The following is a 7272-nucleotide window of genomic DNA, read 5'->3' on the forward strand; positions in this document are numbered from 1 at the left end:
GCCAGTCAATATGGTAGCGACTGGGACACGGCCTGTGGGTAGGTTAGAATTGAGCCTGTGTGTGTGTGTGTGTGTGTGTGAGTAGATATGTGGGGGGGGGCGGCACAGAGCTACATTAGTTGGGTGGCTTATTGTGGGGTTGCACGTCTCTGTGAGTAATTATGGTAACTAGGCCATTCCTCGCCCCAGAGCCAGCCAGATTCTGCCCCCACCCCCGCCCCCACTTCCTGGATGGGAGCTGGCGCCCCCTAGCGGGGAAAGACCTCGTGTCCCATCCCCTGCCCAGCAGCTGTCCTGGCTCCTAGACCCCCTGCTTTAAGCCCCAGACCCCACTCCCCTCCTACTGCCAGGGAGAGAACCCAGGAGTCCTGACTCCTAGCCCCCGCCCAGCTCTAATTACCAGACCCCACTCCCCTCCTACCGCCAGGGAGAGAACCCAGAAGACCTTTGATGGACATGGGAGGGGAGTCTGGGGGTCATGGGGGGGGGGATTAAACCACCAGAGAGGAGTCTTAGAGAACAGGATCTTTAATCTCCATGGAACAAGGGGGGGGGGCTCATTGCTGGGGGGTCCAGCAGGGTGCAGTAGGGACCCTCTCTCTCTCTCACACACACACACTGCCCCCTGCTCGCGGCTGTTGGGGGAATAGGTCCCAGGACACTGCAGGCTCCATCCGGCCCACTAGGCTCCCGGCCCCATCCTTGGTGCCACCGTGGGCCCCACACTCGGCTCTAGGAGGGTTGGTGGGCGACCAGCGTCACCACACCTGGGGGGAGAGAAGAGAAATGGGCTCAGAGCAGCAATGGGAGCATCATCTACTGGTACGCAGCCCCCCACCCCAGAGGTGGCTGCATCTCAGCGCCGGGCGAGGGGTCCCTGTAACACCAGCCCCTGCGCCCCACCCCAGAGGCAGCTGCCTTTCGACACTCCCCTATGTTGCACTCACCGGTGATGAGGAAGAGGGGGAAGGAGGCCCAGCCGAGGCCGAAGGACCAGCCGAAGGTGACTTGGCGCTGGGCGGCATTCACGGCCCCAGCGAACTCCCCTGTGTACACGGCCAGCGCGATCATGGCACAGAGCCCTGGGGCAAAGGGAACAGGACGGACACCCCTTAGGGCGGCCCACGCACAGCCCCAGCCCCTGCCCCGTCCCACCACCGGGGGGAGCTGCCAGAGCCCAGGGCAGGATTCTGGGACGGGGGCGGCTGGGGCTCAGTTCCCCTCCTCTGGCTGTGGGCGGGGGAAGATGAGTTCCCGCGGGAGGGCGGAAGGGGGGACGTACCCGCACTGAAGCTGCCCAGGAAGGAGACCAAGGTCAGGGACACGGAGCCGGGGTGGGAGTGCAGGAACGAGGCGAGAAGAGCGAACGAGGAGACCGACCCAGCGATCACGCCCAGCACTGTGAAAACCCTGGTGACCTTTAAAGAGACTGTAGTAAAGGACCAGGTTAAATAAACAACACTGCATTGAACTGGTCAGAGAACCCAGGAGTCCTGCCACCCAACCCCCCCTGCTCTAACCACTAGCCCCCATTCCCCTCCCACAGCCAGGGACAGACCTGCCCAAAGATGCTGGTTGGTGGCAGAGGTGGGATCCCTGGCGGAGCCGGGCTGCCCTTACCTGATGCTGAAGAAATTTGTCCACACACCGAATTCAGGCAGCTCTTCCACAGCCCCTCATGGAGGGACTCGAGGACGGCATCGTCCACCAGCCAGTGGTCGGAGCCCAGGGCCACCAGCAGCAGCAGGAGGCTGAGCAGGGCCAGGACGGTGCTGAGGATCCGGGGAGACGCCATCGCGTGGGGGGCAGCGCTGGGATCCGGGAAGCAGCTGGGGGTGGGGAATGAGTCAGAAGCAAATCCTGGCCCAGAGCAGCTGGGCTGAACCAGAGCCTTGGGACCTGGACCTCAGGCCGCTCCACAGATGGATCCAGGTCGATGGGTGCGTGTGGGACGGATGGAGGGATGGGGCGGGGCATGTGGGGAGAGGTGGATGGAGGAGTGGGGATGGACAGGTGGATGGATGGGGTGTGGGGAGGGGTAGAGGGTGTGTGTATGGAGAAGGAGGGATGGGGTGGGGCGTGTGGGAAGGGAGGGATGGACAGAGGGATGTGCATGGGGAGGGATGTGGGTGTGTGGGGAGGGATGGAGGATGGGGTGTGGGTGGGGGAGGAGGGATGGATATGTGGGGAGGGATGGGACAGTGTGTGTGGGGAGGGTGGATGGTAGGTGGGGAGAGGGATGGGAAGGGGGTGGGTGGGGAAGGATGGAGGGAGGGAGCAGGCAGGGTGTGTGGGGAGGGTGGGGAGAGGGATGGGAAGGGGGTGGGTGGGGCAGGAGGGAGGGAGGGGGCAGGGTGTGTGGGGAGGGTGGAGGGAGGGTGGGGAGAGGGATGGGATCAGGGCGTGTGGGGAGGGCTGGAGGGATGGATGGGGTGTGTGTGGGGAGGGATGGAGAGAGGGGGTGGGGCGTGTGGGGAGGGTTGGAGGTGTGGGGGAGAGCTGGAGGGATGGATGGGGTGTGTGTGGGGAGGAATGGAGGGAGGGGGTGGGGCGTGTGGGGAGGGTTGGAGGTGTGGGGGAGAGCTGGAGGGCTGGATGGGGTGTGGGGGGGGAGGAATGGAGGGAGGAGGTGGGGCGTGTGGGGAGGGTTGGAGGTGTGGGGGAGAGCTGGAGGGATGGATGGGGTGTGGGGGGGGAGGAATGGAGGGAGGAAGTGGGGCGTGTGGGGAGGGTTGGAGGTGTGGGGGAGAGCTGGAGGGATGGATGGGGTGTGTGTGGGGAGGAATGGAGGGAGGAGGTGGGGCGTGTGGGGAGGGTTGGAGGTGTGGGGGAGAGCTGGAGGGCTGGATGGGGTGTGGGGGGGGAGGAATGGAGGGAGGAAGTGGGGCGTGTGGGGAGGGTTGGAGGTGTGGGGGAGAGCTGGAGGGATGGATGGGGTGTGGGGGGGAGGAATGGAGGGAGGAGGTGGGGCGTGTGGGGAGGGTTGGAGGTGTGGGGGAGAGCTGGAGGGATGGATGGGGTGTGTGTGGGGAGGAATGGAGGGAGGAGGTGGGGCGTGTGGGGAGGGTTGGAGGTGTGGGGGAGAGCTGGAGGGCTGGATGGGGTGTGGGGGGGGAGGAATGGAGGGAGGAAGTGGGGCATGTGGGGAGGGTTGGAGGTGTGGGGGAGAGCTGGAGGGCTGGATGGGGTGTGGGGGGGGGAGGAATGGAGGGAGGAAGTGGGGCGTGTGGGGAGGGTTGGAGGTGTGGGGGAGAGCTGGAGGGATGGATGGGGTGTGTGTGGGGAGGAATGGAGGGAGGAAGTGGGGCGTGTGGGGAGGGTTGGAGGTGTGGGGGAGAGCTGGAGGGATGGATGGGGTGTGTGTGGGGAGGAATGGAGGGAGGGGGTGGGGCGTGTGGGGAGGGTTGGAGGTGTGGGGGAGAGCTGGAGGGATGGATGGGGTGTGTGTGGGGAGGAATGGAGGGAGGAAGTGGGGCGTGTGGGGAGGGTTGGAGGTGTGGGGGAGAGCTGGAGGGATGGATGGGGTGTGTGATAAATAAGAGGGGGGGTAGCTCCCTTTGATGGACACCCACCCAGCCAGTTACCTGTCAAATCCCTCTTGGTAGCTGTCCTCGACTTGCTTTACCTGTAAAGGAGTAAAAAGTCCCCCTGGGCAAGAAGGGAAAGGGGGCGCCTGGCCCACAGGGCCAAGGGGAAGGTCGAACTTTTTTAAAATTGGGAAAGAAACTTTCCCTTTGTCTGTTCTCTGGGGCTGGAGGGACGGAGCAGCCCTGCCATGAGCCGCGAAGCCAGGTATGAGCCGATCACGCCCAGATCGACCTCGTGCCGGTGGATCACAAGGTTTAGCTAGACGGGATCAGGGTTATTTCTTTTATTTCGGTTTGGCTCGTGGACTCCTCTGTGCTAACCCCAGTTGCTTTTGTTGGCTTGTAACCTTTACGCTGAACCCCCAAGGACGCTCGTTTGGGTGCTTGGGTTTGGAATGGCTCTTTTAAAATCGAGCAAAAGCCTAAAATCCAGATGTTTGGGGGATTTTTTTAATAAAATTTACCTTTTTTCAGAACAGGATCCGATTTTTTGGTGTCCCTAAGAGGTTTGGGCCCGTGTTGCTTAATTAGCTGATAGCCCCTGCTCATCGCCTTTGTTTTCTGTCTCAGCTCTTCCCCGGAGGGGGGTGAAAGGGCTCGAGGGCGCCCCACGGGGAGGGATTCCCCAGGGCGCCTTCCTGGGTCCAAGGGGGGTTTCTTGCATTTGGGTGCTGGCAGCGTTCAGCGAGCCAAGGTCAGAGAGAAGCTGCAAGCCCGGGGGTTTAATGCCAGCCTGGGGGGTGGCCACTATTAACTTTTAAAATCCTTGCGGGGCCCCCACTTCTGCACTCGGAGTGACAGAGTGGGGATTCAGCCCTGACAGGCTGTGTGTAGGGAGGAATGGGATGGGATGGGGTGTGTGGGGAGGGATGGAGGAATGGGGTGATATGTTTGTGGGGTGGGAGATATGGGGAGGGATGGGATGCGGTGGACGGGGGGGTGGGGAAGGATGGAGGAATGGGGTGAGATGTGTGTGGTGTGGGGAGGGATGGAGGGATGGGGGAGGTGTGGGGGGAGTGGGGGGTGGGGAGGGAGGCCTGGAGGGCTGGGGTGTGTGGGGAGGGAGGGCTGGAGGGATGGATGGGGTGGGGCGTGTGGGGAGGGATGGGATGCGGTGGATGTGGGGGGTGGGGAAGGATGGAGGAATGGGGTGAGATGTGTGGGGGGTGGGGCATGTGGGGAGGGATGGGGTGAGGGAGCCCTGGAGGGCTGGATAGGGTGGGGTGTGTGGGGAGGAATGGATGGGTGGGGTGAGGTGTGTATGGGGTGGGGAGGGATGGATGGATGGGGCGGGGGTGGGACAGGTTGAGGTTCCCAAAGGGGGTGCTCTAGGTGGGCTGGGCACCTGCCATTCAGGGGTCTCAGTGCCGGGCGAGGGGTCCCTGTATAACCAGGGGGTCTCTGTGAGGGGCGGGGGCGGGGGAGGGGCGGAAAGCTGGGCTGGGCCCCGGGGTCCCTGTGCCCACTCGTCCCAGTGAGGGGGAAAGACGAACCGAAGGGGGAGGAAGAGGAAACCCGACACCCACTAACCATGTGCTATGGGGCAGGGTGGGGGGCAGGACCACACCCAAATCACAGCCCGAGAGATGGAGGGTGAGACCCGCAGCTTAGAGAGAGGGGTGTGTACGGGGATGGACAGAGCGGTGTGTGAGGGGACGGACGGACAGAGGGGCATACGAGGGGATGGCTGGACGGACAAAGAGGTGTGTGAGGGGATGGACAGAGGGTGGGTGTGTGAGGGGATGGGCAGATGGATGGACGGAGGGGTGTGTGGGGGTGAACAGATGTATGGATGGAGGGCGAGGGGATGGCTGGACGGAGGGTGGGTACATTTGCGGATGGAGGTGGGGGTTTGGGGATGGACGGACGGACAGAGGGGTGTGTGGGGGTGGACAGATGTATGGATGGAGGGCGAGGGGATGGCTGGACAGACGGGATGTGTGTGAGGGGATGCATGAATGGATGGAGTGGTGTCGGGGGGATGGCCAGTGGGTGGGTATATTTGTGGACAGAGGTGGGGGTTGGTTGGACATAGGGGTGTGTGAGGGGAGGGACAGACAGAGGGGTGGGGGGGGTGGCTGGAGGGTGGGTACGTTTGCGGATGGAGGTGGGGCTTTGGGGCTGGCTGGACAGAGGGGCAGAGGGGTGTGTGGGGGGAGGGACAGGCAGAGGGGTGTGTGGGGAGGTGGCTGGAGGATGGGTACGTTTGTGGATGGAGGTGGGGGTTTGGGGCTGGCTGGACAGAGGGGCAGAGGGGTGTGTGGGGGGAGGGACAGGCAGAGGGGTGTGTGGGAGAGTGGCTGGAGGGTGGGTACGTTTGTGGATGGAGGTGGGGGTTTGGGGCTGGCTGGACAGAGGGGCAGAGGGGTGTGGGGGGGGAGGGACAGGCAGAGGGGTGTGTGGGGAGGTGGCTGGAGGGTGGGTACGTTTGCGGATGGAGGTGGGGGTTTGGGGCTGGCTGGACAGAGGGGCAGAGGGGTGTGTGGGGGGAGGGACAGGCAGAGGGGTGTGTGGGGGAGTGGCTGGAGGGTGGGTACGTTTGTGGATGGAGGTGGGGGTTTGGGGCTGGCTGGACAGAGGGGCAGAGGGGTGTGGGGGGGGAGGGACAGGCAGAGGGGTGTGTGGGGAGGTGGCTGGAGGATGGGTACGTTTGCGGATGGAGGTGGGGGTTTGGGGCTGGCTGGACAGAGGGGCAGAGGGGTGTGGGGGGGGGTGGCTGGAGGGTGGGTACGTTTGTGGATGGAGGTGGGGGTTTGGGGCTGGCTGGACAGAGGGGCAGAGGGGTGTGTGGGGGGAGGGACAGGCAGAGGGGTGTGTGGGGGAGTGGCTGGAGGGTGGGTACGTTTGTGGATGGAGGTGGGGGTTTGGGGCTGGCTGGACAGAGGGGCAGAGGGGTGTGTGGGGGGAGGGACAGGCAGAGGGGTGTGTGGGGGAGTGGCTGGAGGGTGGGTACGTTTGTGGATGGAGGTGGGGGTTTGGGGCTGGCTGGACAGAGGGGCAGAGGGGTGTGGGGGGGGGTGGCTGGAGGGTGGGTACGTTTGTGGATGGAGGTGGGGGTTTGGGGCTGGCTGGACAGAGGGGCAGAGGGGTGTGTGGGGGGAGGGACAGGCAGAGGGGTGTGTGGGGGAGTGGCTGGAGGGTGGGTACGTTTGTGGATGGAGGTGGGGGTTTGGGGCTGGCTGGACAGAGGGGCAGAGGGGTGTGTGGGGGGAGGGACAGGCAGAGGGGTGTGGGGGGGGGTGGCTGGAGGGTGGGTACGTTTGCGGATGGAGGTGGGGGTTTAGGGCTGGCCGGATGGGGGCGGGGTTGGGGTGGGCCAGAAGGGGTTGTGGGTCCAGACAGACACTCGAACCCCCCCATCCCAAGCTCCCCCTTCACCTGCTCTTCGTCGCCTGCTCCCCCGCAGGGTTGGCTCCGGCTCCAGCCCTGACCCCCCCATGGGGCCTCTTGCTCCCGGGTGGCTTCCTGGGAGGGGCAGGGATGCAGCAAGGGCCCATTGCACCATCCCCACATCCTCTGTGTCAGTTCCTCCCTGCAGCCCGCGAACCCCCCCCCCCCGCCAGCACCCTCAGCTGCCCCCGGGGTCTCCCATCCGAGCCCCAACCACCCCCCAGCCTGCTTAGCAAGGGAAACCCCTGAGTATAGACCCCAGGAGTCCTGACCCCCCCCCACCTGCTCTCCCACT

The 7272-nt window shown here is 64.3% G+C and overlaps 1 protein-coding gene across 1 annotated transcript; it reads right to left on the reverse strand.

The window, feature by feature from the left end:
- Positions 1-512: 512 nt before the first annotated feature.
- LOC311512659 (protein NKG7-like) lies at positions 513-7018 on the reverse strand. The gene is made up of 5 exons (XM_084614010.1): positions 6966-7018; positions 1621-1829; positions 1283-1429; positions 948-1082; positions 513-767 (listed from the first exon to the last, which is right to left on the reverse strand). The coding sequence occupies exons 2-5, from the start codon at positions 1793-1795 to the stop codon at positions 733-735; spliced, it is 492 nt and encodes a 163-aa protein (XP_084470136.1). The 5' UTR covers positions 1796-1829; positions 6966-7018; the 3' UTR covers positions 513-732.
- Between the last annotated feature and the right edge of the window lie 254 nt (positions 7019-7272).

The sequence above is a fragment of the Lepidochelys olivacea genome (assembly GCF_965140295.1).
Source record: "Lepidochelys olivacea isolate rLepOli2 genome assembly, chromosome: 24".
In the NCBI taxonomy this organism is placed as follows: Eukaryota; Metazoa; Chordata; order Testudines; family Cheloniidae; genus Lepidochelys; species Lepidochelys olivacea.

Bases quoted from the DNA above. Each gene is read 5' to 3' on its own strand.
- LOC311512659 (XM_084614010.1), bottom strand. From the start codon at position 1,795: ATGGCGTCTCCCCGGATCCTCAGCACCGTCCTGGCCCTGCTCAGCCTC. The intron at 1,430-1,620 runs GTAAGGGCAGCC...CCTTTACTACAG, and splicing joins ACAAATTTCTTCAGCATCAG to TCTCTTTAAAGGTCACCAGG. The intron at 1,083-1,282 runs GTACGTCCCCCC...CCTTTGCCCCAG, and splicing joins CCTGGGCAGCTTCAGTGCGG to GGCTCTGTGCCATGATCGCG.